General features: G+C 48.0%; 1 protein-coding gene across 4 annotated transcripts in view; it reads right to left on the reverse strand.

Annotated features, from left to right (window-relative positions):
- RPTOR (regulatory associated protein of MTOR complex 1) overlaps positions 1 to 25,026 on the reverse strand; it is a 2,822,438-nt gene that overhangs the window by 534,314 nt on the left and 2,263,098 nt on the right. For all 4 annotated transcript variants that reach the window (XM_069655181.1, XM_069655184.1, XM_069655182.1 and 1 more), the window contains exon 24: positions 2,518 to 2,628. In XM_069655181.1, the coding sequence (XP_069511282.1) occupies positions 2,518 to 2,628 (111 nt within the window). The remainder of the gene's footprint in view (positions 1 to 2,517; positions 2,629 to 25,026) is intronic.

Below are 25,026 nucleotides of genomic sequence, written 5' to 3' on the forward strand. Positions count from 1 at the left end.
TAACCATGTAAGATAAGTTTACATCCAGAGAATCTGTGATGATATTGCTACATTCATCACAGAGACCTTCTTCTGAGAGGCGCTCTGAGCTGCATTACCCCAACCGAGATAGCACACACTCACCAGACTCTTTATGAAGGTAGGTGTAGGGATAAGTTGTCCTTTGCCAGAGGGCCTTGTCTACGAAGTCAACAACCTGCAATCGCTGTTCTGCCTCTCTGCCCAAGCAGTATTAACATATACGATGGGTATCCGAAACAGACATCTGCCGGCCACTATCGATGCAAGGTTTGAAATCAGAAGACCTTGTGCGGCTTGGGAATGGTTTCTTTGAAAACAAAGTAAGCGTACAAAGTGTGTGGAAAAAAACGAACCAAGGTCATGGCACCACGGCATATACTGACACCAAAGTCATGACTGATATAGAGGCATCAGGCAGAGCCGTTGCAGATACACGCTGCACACACTGGTGGTGAAAACCGTTTCAAACAACGGCTGCGCTGTGGATGCGATCATAAAAGATAAGGAATTTATGGGAGGAAGGAATCCATTAGAACAAAGTTACAAAAGAAAATAATAGAAGGATACAAAGTATATTAACTGCAATTCACTTTAAGGTGATGTGTGCAGTTTAAAAAATACAAGAAATCCACTAATGGAGTCTCCCAGTACTGATAGTCTTTGGGGATGATAAAGTGGAGGACTTTACTTGTTCCCAAAAAGTTAGGTCATCAAGCAAACAATAGCAAAGAGATCGGTTGTCTGGTAGACGTCTATGGGAGGAAATCAGCAAATAGAAAAGCTATACTAATAGCCTGCATCGTGCCCTGGCCATCCCAGAGGTCGTCAACGTGGTGGTACTTTCTTCAGCATGTCAGGGTCATCCAACTGTCCAATCTCAGCAACCGAATAGTTGAATCCTGACACTGAAATTGACACCTGCACCTGGGGACCCTTGGACCTCCTTCAACCGAACCAGGACAGAGAATGGGGGCCCAGCGATTTCAGGCGCTGCCAAAGTGGTCCCTGGGTGAATCAGAGTACATGGGTGGGAAAAATATACATACCTGTTTCTAGCTCCCCTACTTCCACTGGTTATAACAGGCGGAAAGTCCTTACCCTACCTCTCCCTTGCCTGACCGTGACTACTGGAATTCTGATCAAGGATCCTCCCCTAATGTGGCTGAATTGAGAGAGGGTCTGCTAAGAACTTTTCATCAAATGTTCTACTACTTTAAAACACAAACTGCCGGTTAGCTTTACCAACTCTTGTTCAAATTCTTTAAAAGCCTCCAAGGCTTCTGAAAAGAACTGCACTAGGCCCCCTCTGTCCTTTTTTGCTATAATGATGTGTATTGTGTATTCAACTTCTTTCTTTTCTATGTATTAATTCTCTAATTTGGTTCTGACTTACCTTGTTCTTTATTTACTTGCATTGCTACACTGCAGTTGCTAAGAGTGTTTTAACTGTGTTCAAAAGTAAAGTGTTATTGCTCTGAAGCCAGAGTACCCCAGAAAATAATGTGTATATAAAGGTAGTGAATGTTTAGTTTGTTAACTACCTGCGGTTTTAATAGTGTAAGACCTAAATAAATAATTGTATTTTCATACATTCTGCCTAGCTTGAGAAATTCTGAGTGCTTTGTGTGTGCTTAACCAAACCCTTCACCACTAGCACACTCTCCTAAGTCTAAACCTTGCAGCTCAGTCATACTACCCAGAAAAGTGTTTGGCTAGACAGTGTATTTCCCCTTTCATCATATCTTGAAAATCCATCTCACCAGTTACTTAAATATAATCTTAAATATGGCAATAGGAGCAAAAGGATACTACCAATGAGAAAAGGTAATGGAGAAGCAAGGACATACTGTGTTCGGATACTGGCAGTGCCAACTTCAAGGTACCACTGAAACTGTTGCCATTCACCATACATGTATGACATTTCAAGGGCTTAGTCAGGCACCATCAAAACAGTGCCTCATAGGAAGCACAACGAGGAATGAATTCTGGAAAACACAAAGGTAGAGGTATTGGCTTGATATTTCTCCAAGAGGACATCTCTAGATACACAGGCTATCCCACAGGGAAAAATATTTTTTCATAGAATGTCATCTTTGAAATACTAGTTGTCCTGGCACCTTACAATTACATCATATTCTAGCCTTTTATGGTTACAGGCCTATAGATGGCTCAGCGGGTTGAGCGCTCGCTGCTGCGAACTGTGTGTGGTCTGTAGGTCGCAGGTTCGAATCCCGGCACGCCAACTCAGCCTTTCATCCTTCCGAGGTCGATAAATGAGTACCAATTTCGGTTGGGTGATATTGTATGTAAATATGTGCTCTGTAAAGCCCTTTGGATTAAGGCGTTATATAAATAACACATCATCATCATTATTATTGGGAAAACTCAATTGTCGAATACGCTGGACAGCCCTTGGTGCTAAGAGGTCAGATTTCTTTGTGTGATGGACACCCGCTTAATCTTTGACAAAATTGCAAAAGGGAAGGGGGCATTTACCTTCATGACAGGCTGTGCAAAGTATTTTCCACTCCAGTCGCAGAAGCCAGTCTGCAGCGTTGCCGAAATGTAGCTCTTGTGCACGACAGCCTCATCTCCATCGTCTGCTGCCTGTTATTCGCGAGGGGAAGAAATTAAGAAAAATGAGGTAGGACGGGTGGTGGGAAAAAAAGAGCAAAGTAAAAAAGAAAATCAGCAAAGAGACAGAACAAAAGAAAAATCAGTCTTGTTTGCTACACTTCATTACAAAAATGAGCTTATTCTCATTCTAGTAACTCAGAAGCACCATTCCCCCTGCCTCTAAACGCGCAGCACTTTCAGCCAGCTCCATAATTCATAGAGCCTCAGGAGTATACTGATCACAGCAAGGTGACAAGCTGCATCTGTATTGCGAGAACAAGGTGTGCAGGTATGAAAGGCCAAAAGAACTAAGCAGAGACGAAGGCCAAAAGAACTAAGCAGAGACGTGAAATACGAAGCCCTTTTAGTTACTGATGATGATAAGTTTTTTTTTTATCGGGATATGGTTTACTTATTCAAACCTTACACTAGAATATAGTATGTTGCTAAGATGCAATAATATGTTAAACTATTCGTAGCTTAATTAAAACACTTCAGATTAAAACCCAGGATACATTAATAAAATTAGGAATCGTACCAAAATGTCGCCCTCACAATTACGACGGGCAAAAATGTCGACTTTTTTTTGTAGACCCCCCCTTACACCATATGTGTATATATATATGGGGTATAGAATATAATATTAATATGGGGCGGCTGCAGGTGGTCTCCCCCATATCAATGGATATGTGGTGTAAAGGGGTTTAAAAATGTTTTTTTTAAAGTTGCATTTTCGTCCGTCACAATTGTGAGTGTCGGAATAATCACATAGATCCATAAAATTACAATTCAATGGACTGCCTTTCTCTTTCTGGTTGGAATATTCTTCAACAGTAGGCGTAGTTGACATCGACTCGGCAGTCCATCTGTCTTGCTCGGTGCTCGATTGTCGGCTCCACAAGCGACTTTGGGCGTCGTATATATACCACGTCACTACACCCCATACCTAAGTTCCCTTTTTTTTTACGTGCGCTCGACGCGCTGTTCTTGAGGAATATAGTGTAGGTCATCGAGTGCTCGACTCTTTTAGACAAAAATATTGTCAGAAGGATAAATTACTTACAGTAATGATCTTTCTATAGATTCTTCTCCCACAGATTCCTCATCTGATAGATATCCTCATCCAGCTCTGCTGCTCAGAAACATTTTCGACAGCGGACGTAGTGGACCTCAACTCAGCCATCTATCGAAGATCCGTCTTGCTCAGTGCTTGATCGTCGACTCCATAGAAAGCTCATTACAGTAAATAATTTCTTCTTCAATGGATTGGTTTTCTCCTGCAGATTTCTCATCTGATAGACTCACCAAGCAGTTAGGATGATGGAGGTGGGCAGAAAGTGTCATAGTAGCAGATTTTGCAGCACTGGCCTACCAAAACCACATCCGCACCGCCGGCAACGCCCAGAAAATAGTGCCTGGTAATGTGTGCAGGGGTGACCATGTGGCAGCACGACAAATGCCTCTAACGGGATCTCACATCTGTAAGGCCGTAGAAGCCGAGACTAGTCTTGTGGAGTGTGTCCTGATTCCGGAAGGAAGCTCTTCACCATCAGATTGATAGCACTACACGATGCAAAAGATAATCCATCGCGAAAGAGTATTTTGTTACAAGAGACAGAGAATGGTCCTCAAACAGCTTGACAGACTTTCAGAACTCGATGTCCTAGCGGCGTAATATCTCAAGGCTCTTTTAGAATCTAAACAGTGGAACCGTTCCTCCTCTTTAGAGGGATGCGGTGGAGGGTAGAATACTTGTAAATCTATGGACAGCGACGTGGAACTTAGAAACCACATTTGGAAGAAAGCCAGGTCTAACCTTAAGGGAAACCTTTTGCCGAAAAAAAAACCACACAGGAATGGGAGCTTGAAGCATAAGGCCTGCAACTCACTAACCCTCCTGGCTGACATGATTGCAACCAAAAAGGCTGTTTACAAGGACGACAGCCTCAAGGATCAGAAATGCATGGGCTGAAATGGAGCCGCCATCAAAAATGTCAGAACAAGAAGTCCCAGTGCGGGATAACAAAGGGAGTTGGCGGAAACGTATTCACAAGGCCCTACATAACCAGTATCATAAAGAAAGAACCTTGATCCGGGGAAATTTTGAACACAGACGAGGCTGCTAAATATCCACCGACTGTGGTAACCTGAAGGCCTTCTGAGGCCAGTGACAGAAGGAACTCCATCACTGTAGTGGTGGGACAAGAGATGGGATTGATCTCGCGTTCCATGCAACACGCCTCAAATCTTCTCCACCTGCACGCGTACAGGGATCTTGTAGACGGTCTGCGTGCAGCCAGCAACACTGAGTATCTCCTCTGAGAGGTCCCAGTCCTCTTACCTCATCATCTCAAGAGCCATGAATGTAGGTTGAGGGACACTGTGGTCGGGTAGATTATCAGACCTTCCGACTTGAGGTGAGGTGGACAGGTCCAAGAAACTGGAGTACCACGATCTGCTCGCTCAGTCCAGGGCAATTAAGATCGTGGTCGCTCTATACCTCTTCAACCTCCCAAGAACCCATGGAATGATGGGAGTTAGGGGGAAGGCGTAGTAGAGAGGGAAGGTCCAATCCACTAGAAAAGCGTCCTCCAGTGCAATTGCTGCAGTTTGCTGCCCTCTATAAGCCCCTATGTGTTCTTGCCGGGATGCGAGAAACGCATCTGCTGCTGCCTGGCTTGTGCGAGCTGTGCTTTCCTGCCATAAGGCACATAGCGCCTGTAGTCTCTGCCCCTAGAAGCAAAGCTGAAGGCAGGTTGGCCCTGCTGTGCAACTAGGCCCATCGATTTCGCAGCTATTTTAGACTCTTTGAACTTTGCCAGAGAGTCCTCATCCTTCTGGCCAAAAAGAAACTACCTCGAAAGGCATGTCCAGTAGCCTATTCTAGACAATCAGGGAGAAGCCACAGGAATTTAGATAGGCTTGCCTTCTCAGTACTACTGCCAACCCCATGGAACGGCCAACGCAGTCAGCCACGTTCAGGCCTGTTTGCAACAACAATAGTTACTCACCGTAGTGACTACGTACTCTTATTCCATAGTCCTCTTTCCTCCATACTAAATGGGCATTCATTCCTATGGACGCGAGAAACTTTTTCATCAGAAAAAACATTCTTCCCCTTTAAATTTAGAGGCCCGTGGGGGCGCGGCCCCAGGAGCATGCCCCACTCCTCATTCCCCATTGACGCATCAACAATATTTACCATTGCCTAATGACACCAGTATTATTAGGGTGGGGGTATGGTGAAAGGTGACTATGCACTAAGAGTACGTTAGTCACTATGGTGAGTAACAATTAATTAATCTTACGTTCCGTCCCCTTTCCTCCATACTGCATAGGCGATTACAACTGAATGTAGCCTCAGGGTGGAGAGGAGACTCTCCTTAACAAAATAGATTCCTTAGAATCGCCTGCAGAGTCTGACTTAGAGCCGGCGCCCAAACAGTAATGCTTACAGAAAGCAGACGGGGTGGCCAGGTGGCCGCCCCGCTGATGACTTGCCACGGTACCTGTCCTTCGAATGCAATGGCAGTGGCATTGGTTCTGACAGTGTGGGTGTGCATGTTGGCTGACAAAGTCCTGTGCTGCCCCTCGTAGGCCTCAATGATGGCAGAGACATCCACCGTGCAATAGAGACCTTGGATCCCCGATACCTGGCCCTTTATCCCACGAAGGCTACAAACAGGGTGTCCGACCTGTGGAAGCCCTTGTTCCTGCTCAGATAGAATTTCAGAGCGCATCGGACCTCCGGACAATGCAAGATCCTCCGAGCGTCGTCCCATGGTCAGCAAAAAGCACAGGTAAGGCTACAACTGCGTTTAAATGGAAAGCGGAGGGTACCTTAGGTAGGAAGCTGGATGAGTCCGCAGGACAACCTTATCTCTATGAAACGTGGTACAGGGTTCTGAGGCCACCAGAGCCTGAAACTCGCCGATTCTACGAGCAGAGATGAGGCCCGGTAATAAAGCTGTCTTAATCGTGACCAGCCTGATGTCCGTGGACGCCATTGGCTCAAAACGCTTGTGCCCGTCACGCCCAGCACTACATTGAGGTCCCACACAGGGTGTGGTTAGTTGAAAGGCGGGCAGAGCCTGGAGAGGCCTGCCAAATGTCTTGTTACTATCGGGTTGAAAGAGGAGAAAGTCTCCTCCTTGGAATTTCTGCAGGCCCCTATGGCTGCCAAATAGGTGCAGCATGTGTCCACCTGCACGGCTGAATGCGCAAGATGCACAGAGAAGGACAGCACATCTAGTGTGCACATAAGGGGGGATCAATATCTTTAGAGTCCGCCCAATGACAGAACCTAGTTCATTTATTTTTGTACTGGCTCCTAGTAGCTTTGCTCCTTGCCCCCTGAATGAGCTCTAGGTGAGCCTGCGGGAGGCTCACGTGCTTGAGCGTGCCTGTACTTCTGTGGAGCGGGGTGGACGACCCTGCCCCCTTGCTCTGCCAGAAAAGGAGCTGGCACCATCGGAAGGTGAATGGGTTGTCTGTCCGTGAGGCCGAGGAGTTCGGAGAACCACAGTCTCGCTGGCCACCCCTGAGCTATCAGAATGACACTGAGGTGACAAGATCTCTTCATCTTGCAGATCGCCCTGTGTACCAGGGGTGTGGGAGGGAAGGCATACGCGGTCATGCAGTCCCACTGTTCCAGGCGCGACGCATTCCTGAAGCCGCAGCCTTGCCCCTGGCAGGACGTGAACTGCTGGCTACTCCCGTTGCTGGAGATCTCCAGCAGTACCTGGTCATTTAATTGCCACTCGTAATTGTCTGATCCCCGTCTGCTGAGCCTGTCCGCCTCCAGGTTGGACTGGTCCGGGAGGTGGATGGCCGTAAGGTAGATATCGTTCTCCAAGGGAACGACTCTCTCAGAGCTTTTGTCCCAGATGAGGCCCGGGAAGGTCAGGTTCTGCGTAGGTTGCAGTAGAGACTTCTTGAGGTTGATCGTAAACCCCATGCCGTTGAGTGTGTTCGTAAGTGCGGAGGAATAGTGCTGTAACGCCTTGGGATATCTCACCCTTACAAGCCGGTCGTCCAGGTACGGGTAGACGTGGTGGTCCTGGGCCCTGAGAAGGGTTGCCACTGCATTCATGAGTCCGGTGAATACCCTGGGGGCTGAGTCAAGGCCAAGGGTAGCACCCTGTATTGGAAATGGCAGTCCAGAATCAAGAAGCGCAGGAAGGCACGATGCAGCTGCCAAATCGGGACGTGTAGATAAGCGTCCTTCAGAGCCAGGGAGAACATCCAGTCTACCATGTCCAGTGTCTCTGCAATGAGTGCTGGAGTAGCCATCTTGAGTTTTTGCAGACAGGAGAGGTTGAGGGTGGAGCGGTTCAAAAGAGCTCTCCGGCCAGCCTGGTTCTCCTTTTGTATAGCGAAAATCCTGGAATAGAAGCCCAATCCTCTCTGGGAGGCTGGGACTTCTTCCACTGCCTGGCTCTCGACAAGCAACCGAATGTACGCCAACAGAGTTGTTGTCCCAGTCCGTGGGAATGGAGGGGAAGAGGTAGGAGAGGTAGGGACCGGTAAGCGGTACCCAGAGGAAACTACCGGGAGGATCCAGGGGTCTGAAAAGTTCTGGCACAAAAACTGCACGTGAAAGGCAAGCCTGGCCCCCACCAGAGACAGGCGGACCCGAAGGAACGTGTCATGCCTTCTTTCCCTCTGAGCCTGCGGAGGAGGAGGACTGGGAAAAGCCCCCTCCCACCCTCTTTGTTGTTTGCGCTGGTGCTGCCTCAGAACAGTCAGGCTGTCTGGATCTCCGTTCCTGGAAGCCCTGGAACCCACCAAACGGCCGCCCCTTATCGGAGCATTGACGCAACTGGGTGTACGCCCTGGGCATGGCCTTCGTTAGGATAGATAAAGACTTTGCAGTTTGCAAACTTTTGTTCTTTTTTATCCAATTCCTCATCGGTGGTGGAGTGAAAGAGGTCACTACCCTCGAATGCAAGGTTCAATATGCGTTCATGGACATCAGGGTTAAACTTAGTAGCACGAAGCAAGGCAGTCTTCATGTCCGTGGCGATGCATAAGGCCCGGCAAGAGATCGATGTGGGCCACGATGGACTCCATGATGTCCTGCGCTGCCAGCTTGGCTCCTACTAGCCCCGCCTTGAAGTGTGCTTGACTCTGCACTGGAAGTTCTGGAAGGAAGTCCGCTATTTCCAGCCAAAACTTTTGGTTAACGGCAGCCTGCATGGCATCCGTATTGAATTGAGGCAGGTGCAGCGAGGCGGAGTACAGCTTCTTACCGTAAGCCTCCAAGATCTTCTCCTCATTGCCGAACAGCGCTGAGGACGAGGTGGCCGAGGACGACTGAGGCTTAGAGTAGAGTGATGCTGCAGCGATCACCGAAGAGTGTGGTTGAGGGTGCGGCGACAGCAAGAGTGGATCCCCCTCCCTCTGCCTATACTTGGCGTTGAGGGGCCGATTGACAGGTTGAGCCGAGTGTGGCTTGAGCCACCCTCTCCAGGCCAAGGCAACGACATCCTTCTGCACCGGGATACCCGTTCTGGTAGGAGGTCGTATGGAGAGGACTTATGCCAAGACCCCCTCCTCATGCTACTCGGCCTCTGGTTGAGGAAGGCCCAAATATTCCGCCAAACCTGCAAGCCGTTAGTGGAAGGCCTTGGCTGATGATGGCATGTCAGGGTCCTCCTCCTTGTCGGTGTCCACCAGAGTGTCCAGCTGGTCCTGAGCAGGTGGAGCGGTGCTTGGCGGCATGGGCTGTGGTGTGGATCCCTGAGCCGGAGACTGCTGCGGAGGCTGGTGTGGAACCGCCTGGACAGTGGGAGGTAGGGGATCCGGCAGAGGAGCCGGCAGGGGCTGCACTAAGGCCTGTGGCGCCGGAGCCATAGGAGGAATGACTATGGGCACCGGTGGATTGACCAGAGGGAGCAAGTCCTGACTGTATCCCGCAGGATGGCCCCCATCTGAGGGGTTTGCATCAGCACCAGGAGGCTTTCGAAGAACCTGTATTTGGAGGCTATAGAGGTGGCGAGTGATATTGATGGAGTGGCTGGAGGCTGCTGGGGCCAGAGCGCACTCTGTCTCGGTTGCAGGGGGATCCTGCCCTACGCTGCGCTGCTGATGGATAAACTGGAAGCCACGTACCTGGTTGACACCAGTCCCACCTTGAAACTCATCCTCCCGCCTGCTACATTCCTAGGAGTTGCATCGGACGAGCACCCATGCTGTCTGGCGCAGCGGCCATTTTGTCGAGCTGCGTGCCACATGCTGAAGTCGTGGTGCTTGGCTCCCTGGGCCCGGCATCCTACAAGACTTGTGGTGGAGCATGATGCCTACCCTGCACCTCAGGCCGGGGCCTGGAAGGCGTATTGTCCCAACAGTGTGGCCTGTAGTGCTGCCTGCAGGCGCCCCCTTGGACATTAGGCCGGTACTAGGGCGTTGCCCCTCAGGCGTACATCCGGTAAAAGAACCTTCTGGACGCAGTGCTAAGGGACCGCAAGGATCTACTGACCCCCCTCGGCCGTGAGGCCGGTAGCTGAACTAGACTCAGTACGTGTGCTGGTGTGAGAACCAGAGAGGTTCCTCATGCTTTGGGCGCTTCCTTGAGAAGGAGTCGCCCTAACGGGGTGCGATGGGAAACAACAGCCCTCCGTTAGGTCTCGATTTCTGTCTGACAAAGACCTTCAAGTCCCCTGGAGGCAACCTTTTGAAGAGCTCCCTCCACCTAGCTAGCCTGTTCTTCAGTGCGCGTGGAGTCAGTGCGTCGCACGCGGTACAACCTTCCCAGCCGTGGTCGGGGCCAAGGCAGCGGAGACAAAGAGCGTGGGGGTCGGAAGTAGGGAAGAGCTCCTCATAGGCTGGACACCCGCTGAAGTCCACATGTGACGGGGAGGAGCGTGGCGCCGGAGGACCAAGTACCTGATTTACAAGAAAGAAGACAAATAGAAGAAGAATCCAGGGAAGAGCACATGGTATTACATGGCCGAAGCCAAACCCAGGAGCGCTGGTGAAATCGGCCTGTTCCTGTTGACGCGGAAAAGGGGACTAAGGAGTGGCATCAGTGGGCAGAGACAGGGGAGCGCAGGCTCCCAGGGCCTGGCCCCGCGCACCTCCAAATTTAAAGGGGAAGAAGGTTTTTTCTGGTGAAAAGGGTTCTGTCTCCTGTCCCTAGGAAGGGACGCCAATGCAGTATGGAGAAAATAGGACAGGATGTAACAGTATGTTTGGCTACTTCCTTCTCATCTTCCACCAGCTGTGTAAACATCCTGCATTTCAGACTACGTTGATGCTCAAGCATAAGAAATGTGCCAGTAGTTCTTAGTCAAGTGCAATTTTATTTAATGTATCTTGTTGGCCCTTGTTGATGACACATGTTTCGCCTAATTACATTGCCTTTTTCTAATCAAGGCTCATATTGCTTCATTTAAATTTCAATTACACGCAGTATACAGATTACACACCATACGTGAGAAAAACCTAAGCATTATATCAACAATGTTCATCACATCATTGGTTTAAAAAAATGTTATTGTCCACAAATATACGCATCAAGTACACAGAGATGGGGGTTGGTATAGGGGAGGATTAATTAGGATTGGAGAAGTAACATATCACACAGAGATGAGGAGAAAATAATAAACAAAAGTAATTTTATTTGTCTCCTTTCCTTAATATTACAGTTCAATTTGCCATAATAGCGTACTTGAGTTAGGCTGTTACCTTAAAGTCATATTCTTATTTCATTTCTTTTGTAGATTGATGAATTTATTGGGTTAATCTCTGTTAAAAAATATTTTGTTCAATAATTTTAGCGATCTTGAATTCCCTGAGCAATTACATCATGTGCTGAATTCGATATTGCTCTGTTTATTATCATTATTGCGTATTTAGGAACTACCTTGCTGGTAAATGCCAGTATTCACCACTATTTGCATGTGGGACTAAAGTTAATGTATCAGTGTGCCAGCTCTATGCATTTTGAGTCGTCCCTGTTCCGACGCTGCCTTGCTACTTGTAAATAATTCCACCAGTTGTGTAGAGCTATGTCTTGCACTTCTGAAAATCTTACATACATAAGTTAACAATCTGCCAGTAATAAGCATTACATGTATTTGCCTATACTTCTATATCGAATTAGGTGCAGCGCATGAGGCATCATGCAATTGCATTATCCGTGTTGTGTTTGCAGAAGTATAGAAAACAGATATAAGTTCCGTATACAAAACCAACAGCAAGAAACCAAATCAATGTCGCCGAAACAGTCAGCCCTATAAAAGCCCACCCTGAGTTTACACATCCTGCATTTCATCATCGGGGATCTAATGCGTTGCTTGATCCATGGCTTTCCATAAACCAAAGGAGTACTTTGGTGGCTTTTAACGCCATTCTGCCAGAAGTAAAGATCTTCTTGGCCTTTGCATCCAACCTTTTACCCTCAATGCCTAGAGGCAAATTATAAGTTGATGCCGCAGGTCACCACACTTCTGGTGGCGAGTGTGGCTGCTTGCAGAACAAGCCCTTTGGGAGAAGGGTGAGAAGCCAGGAAATATGGATCTCCTCTTTCGGGCCTGTACTTCCCTGTAAAGTTAGAATGTACTGGGGTAATGGAGCAGGGATGTTGCCACAAGGAGGCCTGGGGTCTCCAATTGCTGGGTTAAGTGGCATGCTGTTCATTTGCAGTACCTTCATCAAAGATGTCTGTCTATTTGTAGCCATGAAAATGGGCTGAAGAGGACTTCAAACTTAAGTGGTCTACTACTCTCTCCACCAAGGTCCTAAAATTAGCATGGGTGTGCGTGTAAGGCTGGCCCTGCTGAAGCTCAACTTCTGGAGACGTGTCCAGGCCGCTGGCATCAAGTAACACTTGGGCTAAAGCCAACAGGTCAGTTTGGTTGTGAAAAAAATAAATCAATAAATCAACATCTCCCGACCCTGTATGCATCGAATCAGTGTCCTGGTCGACGCCGAAGAACCACCCTGACCTGGAGAGCAGAACGAAAGATCCATCGCTGACAGTCAGCGCCAAAGGTTTTTCCTTTGACGCTGATGGACCGGCCAACAGCGTCGATCAAGGCTTGAGTAATGATGCGACGTCGGGATGCCAGCCTGTCGACGCTCAAGAGATGGAGCAGCCATTAATGTTTTAAGCACCGAAGGTCTCTCCAACATCGATCGAGGTGGCAGTTTGGCGGGCGTAGGGTCGGCGTACCGAGTGCCGCTTTCGCTGCCGAGGTTTGCTGTTCGCCTGATTTTTAAACATCCCAAGCATTTCTTTTTTTAAAACTGTCCCACTCTTCTCAAGTGGTCGGCCCAGCGGAGGTCTTACCATTTTCCGGCCACGAGCTGGACTTTTGTCGATGAGGATGTCTTCTTTTTACGCAATGAGGACGAGGAAGACTGACTCCTCGAGTATGACCGCTTTTTGTTTTTTGCCGATGCTTTGTCCTCTCTCCTTCTCCTTCTGGGCCCATTAGTGTCAGAAGACCAGATGAGCGACTGTGTCGGAGATTTTGGGGACGGACGGCCCAAACCAAGTTTGGCAGCCCGCTCACGGATAGATTACGCGGCATTTTGGAGAACGACACACATCGCTCTGTCATGATCAGCATCCAGAGACCAGAGACCATCACAAATGTCGTGTGAGTCGGTCAACAACATTTTGGAATGGCAGTCGGTGCACCACTTGAAGCCTGAAAACCAGCGAGAGGACATTGAGGTCGAGGAAAATGACTTTAAAACTTTTTTGTCAAAAACACTGAATGAAAGACTTGATGTCGTGTTCCAGAAGCATCGTGCAAGTGACGTGGTGTATATATATATATATATATATATATATATATATATATATATATATATATATATATATATATATATATATATATATATATATATATATATATATATATATAAAATGCCGGACATCACTGTCATGATCAATGCAATGAGAAGGTTCCTAGAATAGCCCCCAAAAAGAACTGGTCACCTGCTTACCATTGCTGAATGGTGGGTAAGCAACACAGTGTAGTGGGTAGGCATAGATAGTTACTTCCTGACTTCCAACATGGCCGTCTAGTTGTTCTCCTGATTGTTTGTGCTTGTCTAGTTGTTTGCGCTCAGTTCCTATTTAAGCCCCTCCGAGTGTGTGCTCCACGCTTTGCATCTTTTCTGCCTTGCAGTTAACGCTTACCGCTGTCCTGTCAAAGCTCTAGTCCAGTCCGTAATATTAATTCCAAAACTGTTTCAAGGTTCTCATACAGCGATTCACTTTAGAATTCCCGCTCACTGTAGGTCACCAAGTCCGGTCACGGAATTTCATTCATATAAATTCCATTTTTTAGTCACAGCAAGTGTTGCTCCTTCAGAACGCTTCATTCCTGTCAGACGCCTTTCGTAGCAAGTATCATTGCCCTCATAGTTTGTTATGCTGTTGTAGTTCCATTGTAAATAAATAGTTGTTATGCGCTTCTTTTGAGTTATTTAACATCCTCGTAGTGCGGTGAACGTGTCCACAGTACACGCGTTACATTCAACATTTCTCATGCAAACGTGCACCTTTCCCAATCACAGCAAATTCAGCCTCCTTGCTTCGAAAACATATGGTAGGGCTCCGCTGGGTTATGAGGTAGCTGTTTAGCCTTGATAAATTCCACATTAGAGCAGCTCGGAGGAATATGTGTGTGTTTCCCGTTACGCTTGCTAGTAAAATAGAAAAGTTATTACAGTAGCCTCTCAGTTAACTCTATCCAGGTCACATATGTTTATTTGAGTTAGCCACCTTTTTAACTCATTAGGAATTCCAAGCCATTCATTCTTAAAACCATAGTAACTGGTGCTCTGGCTCCATCATAGTTCTCTTCCTCATAGTTTCATTGGTATTCCCCGTCACAATAGTGCTATTTTCACTTCCTGCTCTGCAATATCAAATTCCACACTAAGGATCTTTTCTGTGTGTCATTATTACGAAATTGTCACAGCATTGAAGAGGTTTTTAGAGAATTGATACATCGCTAGCTATGAAGAGCCATGGGAAAGAGTTCTGTGTGCGTGTCGCCGCAGAGTTCAGGTAAGCGTTACAGTCGCTACCGGAGCCAACTATCGAGCAAGACGGATCGACGGCCGAGTCGAGGTCCGCAACACCCCTTGTCAAAAAACAATTCCGCGTAGCAGAGCTGGATGAGCATATCTATCAGATGAGGAATCTGTGGGAGAAAAGCAATACATTGAATTTGTATTTTCTTGACCACGATATATCCGCGCTTCGGATTTCAGGAATTAAACAGTGCACTGACAACGACTCTAAGATGTTGGTGACCAACCCACACAACATCTGTGTGTGGTGCATCGGCACGAGCCACGACACTGAGGGGTGCACGTTGTATGCGTGAGGGCCCGACCACCGCCAAATCACCTTCAGAGTCGACCGTTCCGTCTTCTGAGGTCGACACAGAGGGGCCCCCCACCGAAAAAGAAAGACATTGACACAAAATGAAGAAGCTGTCTCACTCGTGGAGCCACTTTTCGCTCGTCATCTTCCTATATGAAGAGGCACCACGAAGCGATTTAGACTTCATCAGAGAGCGGTTAGTCATCGGCTGGGCCAAATACTTGACACGAGTGGGAAGAAATTAAATTGCAGATGTTTGCAATATTTCAAAAACAGGCAGCTGTAGGTGCAGTTATGCCACCAAAGCAGTAGGCCCCCGTGGCTACAGCAGCGCTCGGTGGTCCCGACCCCATTCACAAACGCAATCAGCGTCAGAGGAGACTTCGGGCTCTGTGTCGAAAAAGGCACCGAAACCCTCGAAGCAGGGGGCTTCCTGTGAGCCTCAGGGTTCAGGTGTTCCCGACGCACATTTCGGTGCACAGGCCTCACTCAACAGCCACCCTGTTGCCATTGATAGAAGCCGACCATAGGCGACCGTTCCTTTGTACCAGTTTCCCGGACCGATTTCTTCAGCTCCATGGTGTCCATCTTCAGTGGGGATCCTGGTGTAAACTATTTTGATGACCAGGCAGACCTCCTGGCTTTGGTACAGGGACTGCATGACGCTAACAGGCTGGATACATCCCCAGATGTAGAATTAAAACAGGCTCACAACAAATTTAGATCGCTAGTGGACACAGTGGTAGACACTTTGGGGCAACATGCTGCGGCAGTTGCAGTCCAGGGGTATGAATTGACTGGCAACCCAATATATCCCTGCAGGGGAGCTGCAAGATAGATTCATACAGCAGGAAGATGGGAAGGAGATGGCCAGGCAGTCACTGCAAACGGTCCTGGGCATGGTGACTGCGTTGGCCATTCAATGCAATTGGCTGTGGAACTGAGGAGACAGGCCTACCTACATTCTTCAGGCTCTTCGACAAAGGTACAAAATTAGTTACTGGACATGCCCTTTGAGGGCAAATTCCTTTTCAGTCCAAAGGCCGACTCCCGCCTAGAAATGTTCAAGTTGTCGAAGATTGCCACAAAATCGCTGGGCCTAGCAGCGCAGCCAGCCAAGCCTGCCTTCAGCTGTGCCTCTAGGTTAAGGGACTACAGGCGGTATGTGCCTTGGGGAAGGAAGGCGCAGCTCCCGCAAGCAAGGGGCAGAAGCGTTTCTCATGCTCCGGAAGGAGCTGGGGGGCTTCCAGAGGCTAGCATGCAGTGGCGGCTCCACCCTCAAAAATCGCTTCGATTTTCCCCTCCCACAGCTTACCGATTGGTGGACGGCTGTCAGAGCTTTGTACCCAATGGCGGGAGATTACCTCCGACGCCTGGGCCCTGGAGCTTGTGCGATGGGGTTATTGTCTACCCTTCTTAAGGAAACCTCTGGATAGACTCAAACCCCCTCTTTGCCAACCGGAAGAGGAGCTCCAGGAAGAACTGTGAGCCCTGCTGTTGAAGGGTGCCATGGAAGAATGAGTTACTTACCAAATGTAACGTTCTTTTGATTGTATGTTCCTCCCATGTATTCCTCATCTTAGATATTCGTATCATCAGCTTTGCTGCTTCGGAAAAAAAAAAAATCCACACCAGAGGACGCTGTGCTCGATGTCGTGGCGTCTATGTCCCTCGAGGGCTGCCGTAGTACCCTTAGACCGTAAGCTCTCAAGGAACATTGAGTGTAAAATACATAAATTGTATGGTGGGGTAGGTTGGGAGGGTCGATGAGGAATACGTGGGAGGTACATCCAATAGAAAGAATGTTACGATTGGTAAGTAACTTGTTCTTCGAATGGATTGTATCCTCCCACGTATTCCTCATCTTAGATCGACTCCTAAAGCAGTGAAAATTTGGAAGAGGGAGTACTAATTTATTTTACTCATGGACCGTATGTAGAACGGCCTTAGCAAAAAGACCCCCTTGGACTCAGGTTAAATCTAAACAATAGTGTTTCACAAAAGTGTGCATTGACGACCAGGTGGCCACTGCACAAATATCTTGCACCGGGACACCCCTATGAAGACCCGTCGAAGTTGCCATGCCCCTAGTGGAATGAGCCCTTAGCCCATCTGGAGGTTCTTTACCTGCGAGCTTGTAACACTCTCCAATTGCTAAAATTATCCATCTGGATGAGGTCAGTTTCGTTACTGCCAGGCCCAATTTGTGGCCGGTGTATCCAATGAAAAGCTGGTCACTTTGCTGAAATTTTGCCAGTCTAGAACTATAAAAGCTGAGAGCCTTTTTTGGGTCCGGCCTGTGGAGTCTTTCTTCCTCCTTATTTGCATGAGGGGAGGGGGGAGGATAGAAGAACAAGTTACTTACCAACTGTAACATTCTTTCGACTGGATGTTCCTCCCACGTATTCCTCATCTTGTGATAATTCGTTATCTTCAGCTTTGCTGCTTCGGCAAAAAATTTCTCGCCAGGGGGCGCTGTGCTCGAGGTCGTGACGTTGATTGTCCCTCGACGGACTCCGTACTCAGTCGACGTCGCCAATGGTATAAATAGCTCGAGCTGCGCTGTTGCTTCAGTTCTGTTTTTTCGATGAAACATATAGGAGGAACACCCAGGTGTGCCCCATGACCGATACATTCTTCGTGAGAGGAAAGTGTAAGAAAACGTAAACTGTACTGTGGGGTAGGATGGGAGGGTCGATGAGGAATACGTGGGAGGAACATCCAGTCGAAAGAACGTTACAGTTGGTAAGTAACTTGTTCTTCGAATGTATTGTGTCCTCCCACGTATTCCTCATCTTGTGATAGGCTCCCATAGCAGTAGCAATTTTGGAGGCGGGAGTACTAATTTCAGTTTTCGTGGACAGAATGCAGAACTGCCTTGGCAAATAAACCCTCATTAGAGGAGGCAGTATCCAAACAATAATGTTTAACAAAAGTATGCATTGTTTTCCAGGTTGCAGCTGCACAAATATCTGCTGCCGGGCTTCCCTCTTTAGAGCCGCAGAAGTAGCCATTCCCCTTGTAGAATGGGCACGAAGCCCATCTGGTGGTTCTTTTCCCGCTAATCTGTAGCATTCAACTATGGCTAATAGGATCCAGCGGGAAATGGTCTGTTTTGTTACAGATAAGACTAATTTATGACCAGTATAACCCACGAATAGTTGGTCATCTTGTCTCAATTTAGCCATCCTTGAGATGTAAAACCTAAGAGCCCTCTTGGGATCTAGTCAATGTAATCTCTCCTCTTCCTTGCCCAGATGAGGAGGAGGAGGATAGAAAGTTGGTAGTACTATTTTTTGTGACAAACGGAAGTCCGAGACTACTTTTGGTAAGAACGAAGGTTTAACTTTAAGGACTACCTTATCCTTATAAAAAATAGTATATGGTGGTTTGCATGAGAGAGCCTGAAGTTCACTAACCCTGCGGGCTGATGATAGGGCCACAAGAAGGACAGTTTTTAGAGTTAAAAGCCTCAATGGACATGAATGCAGAGGCTCAAAAGGTATGCAAGTCAAGAAATTTAGTACTAAATTTAAATCCCAAGTTGGTACATGAAATGGTACTGGAGGGTATACATTAGTAAGCCCTTTTAAGAATTGAATGATTAACGGTATTTTGAAATATGAAACCTCTTCCGAGGAACGCTTGAAAATGGACAGCGTAGCAAGGTATCCTTTGATTGTTCCTATCTGGAGCCACAGATTAGCTAGATGTAATAGAAAAGAATGCACCATTGGGGTGCCACACTGAAAAGGGTCCACATCCTTGTCTTTGCACCAGTTACTAAACCTGTTCCAGCGACATCGGTACAAAGATTTTGTTGCTGGTCTTCTGGCCGAAAGCAAGATTTCCATTACGTCATCCGGAAGATCCCAATCTTGTATCTCAACCTCTCAGAAACCATGCGTGAAGGTTGAGTGTTGTCATGATGCCTACCCCCGGAGTACCAGGCCAGGCCCAGCACCCCCGGGAGCAGGCATCACGCCCCCGGGTAAAAGCCCAGCGGCCCTTTATAAGGGCTCTTTGGACTCTGTCCTGGCGCCGTTGGCGCCAGGCTCATGTTGGACATCAGTCCTGGCGCCATAGGCGCCAGGCTCATAAGGGGAAGTGTTTGGTGCACTTACCTGAAGCAGACCATGCTGCACACTCACCTGATGCAGACCATGCTGCATGAAGAACCAAGCCAAATGAGGCTTAGGAGGGACTATTTTTCTGAAGGAACTATTTTGTTACTTGGGTGGGGCTGTGGAAGAATACTCACCTGGAACTTCTTCCAAGGCTATTTAAGCCACACCCGGACAGCCACACGTGCTTCGCGTTGTTCTGCATCCCAGCAGCTGAACGCTCACCGTGTCAGCTCCTGCACCTGGACTCCAGCCACGCCCGCCTCGAACCTGGAACACCTGTAAGGAAAGAAGAGAAGAGAAAGGTGAAAACCAAGAACTTATTCAACCTTCTTACCTGCATCCGGAATCTTCACGCCAGCATTCCTGAAGGAGGACTTCCATTTAAAAGCACCGCGTTGCTCGCTGCAGCGCCGCGCTTCACTCACCTGTTCCCGAGACGCCGCCCGGCTCCATCGCGCCTCTCAGCACCAGTCGCCACATTTCTGCACCTAGGGGAGAGAAGAAGAGACAAAAGGTGAGCAAGGGAACACAAGAGGAAGGCCGAATTTTCAGCCATATTACTTACCGGCTTTTCTTGGTGAACCATTCCACATCTCAGGTCGGCGCCGCATCTTTGGCAGGTACCGCACCCCGGCGCCTATGGGGAAAGGACAAAAGACATTACTGGGGAATTATAAAGACATTTAGAGGGGTGGCCCTCATCACTAACTCACCTGATTTTACCACCGGCAATTTAACCCCTCAACGCATCGCCTTGGTTCTGCACCTGAAATAAAGGACAGATCACAGGTTAGGAGAAACAACATAAAAGGAGGCTCACACTTGAACTTTAGCATCTTCATACTTACGGTGTATCGCTCAGAAAAGTCAAGTGGATTTGCCAGCGCCATTCTGAAAACCAGTGAAGTAACTGGACGAACGCGCGCCCCTGCACCAGAAGCAGGATGGAGAGTTCATCCTTCCAAACCATAAGGTGAGCTTAAACCGGGGGGTTTTGGAGGAAGTCAGAGGAGAACGAAGGGGGAAAAGGGGTAGCAAGCACACTATTCAGCAGACAGTTAATCCCCTTTCTCATCTGCAGAAGGATATTCCTACGGGCCAGACAAGCAAGATTTGGGGGTCCTGTTCAATCTGTGGTCCGAATTCTGCGCATCACGCTTGAAGAGGCCACAGCAACTCAGACCGGACTGGACCAGTGCCTCCGTGGGAGCCAGGTGAGCGTTACAAGTGTCTTGACCTCTGGATGGAGAACCCGACCTTCCTCTTGCGAGAGAAGATCCTCTCTTTGCGGAAGACGTATTGGAGGGCAGATGGACATGTCCAGAAGGTCCGGGTACCACGTCCTCCTGGCCCAATCCGGGGCAATTAGGATCATGGTTTTCCTGAACTTTCTCAACCTCCTGATTACTTGAGGAATCACGGGGACTGGGGGAAACGCGTACAGCAGTGGAAACTTCCACTACAAATGCGTCTCCCAGAGCTCCTCTTTGAGGAAATTCCCTTGAGCAGTACTGATCGCACTTCCGGTTGATCGCGGTGGCGAACAGATCCACTTGAGGGGTTCCCCAAAGGGCAAAATCACCAGAAGGACTTCCTGAGCTATCTCCCACTCGCGAGAGACCGTGCTCTGCCTGCTCAGAGCGTCTGCCGCCGTGTTCTTCTCTCCGGCTAGGTAAATTGCCCATAGAGAGATTCCTTCTAGTATTGCCCAGAACCATAGCTGCATTGCCTCTCTGCACAGTGGTAGTGACCCAACTCCTCCTCTTTTGTTGAGGTAGTACATGGCCACCGTGTTGTCCGTCATTATCAGGACATTCTTTCCCTGTACAGAGGGCAGAAAGGCCTTCAGAGCTAGTCTGATTGCCCTCAGCTCCAAAAGGTTGATGTGTAGTTTGAACTCCGATGGAGGCCAACGACCGATGATTGTCAGATCGTTGGTGTGTGCTCCCCACCCCGTGAGTGAGGCGTCCGTCACTACTGTTATCTCCGGCCATGGTTGCCAAAAAGACTCTCCCTTGAGAATGTTGTTGTTGCAAGCCCACCATAGAAGATCCTGAGCAACTGCGCTCGGGACTTGCAGAAGATCCGACATATTCCCTGAGAACTGGGACCACTCAGTTCTGAGTGCCCATTGAAGGGATCTCATTCTCAACCTGGTCTCTGGTACTAGGAAAATGCAGGATGCCATGAGGCCGAGCAACCTGAGAAAATCAAAGGCCGGTAGACGTTGGGCATTCTGGAATTTTGTTACCATCTGCTGGATGTGGAGAGCTCTCACCTCGGGAGGCGAGGCTTTTCCCGAGGAAGTGTCCAAGACTGCTCCGATAAACTGGAGCTTCTGGGATGGTATCAAGTGGGAGTTCTTGAAATTGAGGAGAGAAGCACAATTTGTGGAGGAAGTGGTAGGTGATCGAAAGATGTTCCTGAGCTTGTTCTGGAGAACTTGCTCTGATCAACCAATCGTCCAGGTAGGGGTAGATGTGAATGCCCCATCTCCTGAGACTTGCTGCCACAACGCCAACAGTTTGGTGAAAACCCTCGGGCAGAGGTCAACCCGAATGGCAGAACTCGAAATTGATAATGAGAATTGCCAATCGCGAACCTCAGGAGAGCCTGAAGGATCTGAGAAAGAGTCACCATCTTGAACCTGTTCAAGTTTCTCAAGTCCAAGATGGGTCTCAGTCCTCCGTCCTTTTTTGGGATGAGAAAATATGGGGAGTACCAACCCCTGTTCCTCTCCGCTACAGGTACCAGTTCTATGGCACCTTTCTTTAGCAGGGATACAATTTCCTGCAACAGGACCGGGTCTGGAATTTTGGCGGAGTTGGCTCCCAGTGGATGATTCTGAGGCCTTTTTAGAAAAGGAAGACAGTAACCTTGGGCTACTGTTTCCAGTGCCCAAGCATCTGAGGTAATGCCCCGCCATTCCTTCAGATGTTGAGAGATCCTGCCTCCCACTGGTGTTTTGTGTAACAAGGTCTCAGAGGGATTTGGAGGCGGCTGCAGGAGTGGCTGAGTGTACAGATGCCGCTCCTGAGGCTGATTTTGCACCTCTTCCACGTGCTCGACAAGTGAAGTTTCTTTTGCCCCTTTGAGAAGCCTGTCCTCTTCCTCTACCAAAAGAGGAATAGTATCGAAAAGAACGACCCCTCCAGGAAGATGAGCCAGAATAGGGTTTTAGAGGCTGCCGCAAAGAGGCGCTAAGTGATTTAGCTGCCACTTTCGAGGTCTGAAGTTTTTCTAGGCTTTCATCAGCCTTTCTGCCAAAGAGTCTCGAGCCATCAAAGGGCATGTTGAGGAGTCTAGCTTGCATGTCTGGTGCAAACCCCCGACTTCCTCAACCACGCAAATCTGCGTAGCACAACGCTTGCATCCATGGATCTACTGATACTATCAGCAGTATCCAGTCCAGACGGGAGACATTCTCCCATTGCCTCCTTCCCGTCTTTGACTATATTCAGGAAGCCTTCCCTTCCAGAATATGATCAGCCGCTGCCGAAATACAGTCCCACAGGGTATGGGTAAACCTGGCTAGGGTACAGGTGACATTTGCCGACTTAAGTGCCATACTGCCTGACGTGAAAACTTTACGTGCCCAGGCATCAACTTTTTTATCCTCTCTATCTGGAGGGATAGTTGGATAAGCAGTTTGTTTTGAAGTGGATGCTGCCTGAATGACTAAACTCTCTGGAGTCGGATGTTTATTCAAATATTCAGGATCCGTTCCAGCTGGCCTAAATGTTTTTGGAAAAGTGCTATCTGCAGCAGCAATACTCTCTGGTTTCTCCCAGTTTTTCTCCACAGTCCTTGGAAGGGCCTTGTGGAAAGGGAGAACAAGAACAGGATCTTTCTGAGGTCCCTTGATGATTATATCCGTCATGTCATCTTGTTCAAAAATGGGTGAAGTATTACCCCAAACCATATACTCAATTACCCTGGTCATAAGACCCCTGTACCCAGCATCTGCATGCTCTGCAGGATCAGGTCTGGCGAACTCTAATTCTGGGGATGTGTCAATTCCACTGGCAGAATGTAGAGTATCACTCAGGTCTCTCATTCTAGATTCCTGATCAAAAAGTTCCTCAGGAACTTGTCTTGTACCATAAGAAACTCCAAAAGGAGTAACTTCGTCCTCTTCTGAAGCAGATTCTTCATAAATTGCTGACATGGATTCAAAAAAGTCTGATCTGGGCAATGGAGTGAATCTCCTTTCTTCCTCTACTGTCTGCGTCTAAGGAATTGATAAATCCTTCGAAATTGTCGAAGGGATCTTCGAAGACTTTGAAGATGACTTTGATACTGGCGTCGAGGATGTCTTTGGTTTTGGAGTCGAAATTATCGATGCCGAGGGCGTCGCCGAAGTCTTCGACGACTTGTGTTTTTTGCATGGCACTGGAGAAGTGCTCGACTCTCGAAGAGTCTTCGACGGATTTACGTCAACTCGAGTTCTTTTAGATTCCTCGACGCTACTGGTCTTTGCCATGGTAGTCTTCCATTGGACTTCCCTTTGTCGTCCAATGGAGCGACTTTAGGGGTATGGCCTTTTCGAGGGTCTTTCGAGGGGGTCAGGCCGCGTTCTCGAAAACCTCCATCATCTTTTTGCAGAATTCTTCCCACTTACTGTGAGAATCCGATTTGGTCGGACATCGAATTTCTTCGGTCGACTCTGAAGAAGATGATGGTGATGAGGGAGATCTATGTCTCCTCTTCATTTTTTTAGATGACGAAGAGTGTCTCGATCTACTCCTAGATCGAGATCTCTTTGAGTGCCTATGGCGATCCGATTCCTTCTAATCAGTCGCTTTCTTATGTCTTTTTGACATAGCCTTCTTAGAGGCTTCCCTCCACACCGACAGTTTACCTCTCCTCTCACAAAGAGCTTTCTCGGTCATGGATCGACAGGACCCGCAGTCGTCGGTTCGGGGGACTGGAACCGAGACACCAGAGACAAATCCGGTGAGGATCGGTGATCGACATTTTAGATCCACAATCTACACACTTCTTGAACCCCGTCTTGGGTGTCGAAGGAGTTGAAGATGACGACATTTTCTTCACAGAAAATAGAAGCGTGCTGTTCTCAATAGCGAAGCGATCGGAAAAACGGAACTGAAGCAATGGGCGCGGCTCGAGCTATTTATACCATTGGTGACGTTGACAGAGTACGGAGTCCGTCGAGGGACAATCGACGCCACAACCTCGAGCACAGCGCCCTCTGCCGAGAATTTTTTTTTTTTTTCCGAAGCAGCGAAGCTGGAGATAACGAATTATCACAAGATGAGGACTACGTGGAAGGACACAATCCATTCGAAAGATGGCAATGTGATCTATTGAGACAAGTGAAAGTCAGACTATTTTTGGTAGAAATTAAGGTTTGACTTCAAGTATAACTGTCTTTATGGAAGATGGTGTGAGGAGGCTTACGAGAGAGCCTGTAACTCACTCACCCTTCGAGCTGATGTAATAGCAACTAGTAGAATTGTCTTCAAAGTGAGTAGCCTTAGCGGACAAGAATGCAAAGGCTTGAAAGGAATACATGTAAGGAATTTTAATACTAAATTTAGATTCCAAACAGGGACTTGAAATGGGACTGGAGGGTACACACTAGTGAGACCCTTTAAGAATTGCACAATCAATGGAATTTTAAAGTAAGATCCCTCTTCTGAGGAGCGCTTAAAAATAGAAAGCGCAGCCAAGTATCCCTTTATTGTATCAATCTGGAGGCCTCAATTGGCCAAATGTAATAGGAAAAAAAGTACCATAGGTGTACCACATAGGAATGGATCCACATTCTTATCTTTGCACCAGTTACTGAACTTGTTCCAACAACACCGTTACAAAGATTTTGTTGCTGGCCTTCTGGCCGAAAGCATCTTCATTAAATCGTCCGGGAGGCACCAATCCTTATATCTC

This window comes from Ambystoma mexicanum, chromosome 3q (genome assembly GCF_040938575.1).
Source record: "Ambystoma mexicanum isolate Mex_15411 chromosome 3q, UKY_AmexF1_1, whole genome shotgun sequence".
NCBI classification, from domain to species: Eukaryota; Metazoa; Chordata; class Amphibia; order Caudata; family Ambystomatidae; genus Ambystoma; species Ambystoma mexicanum.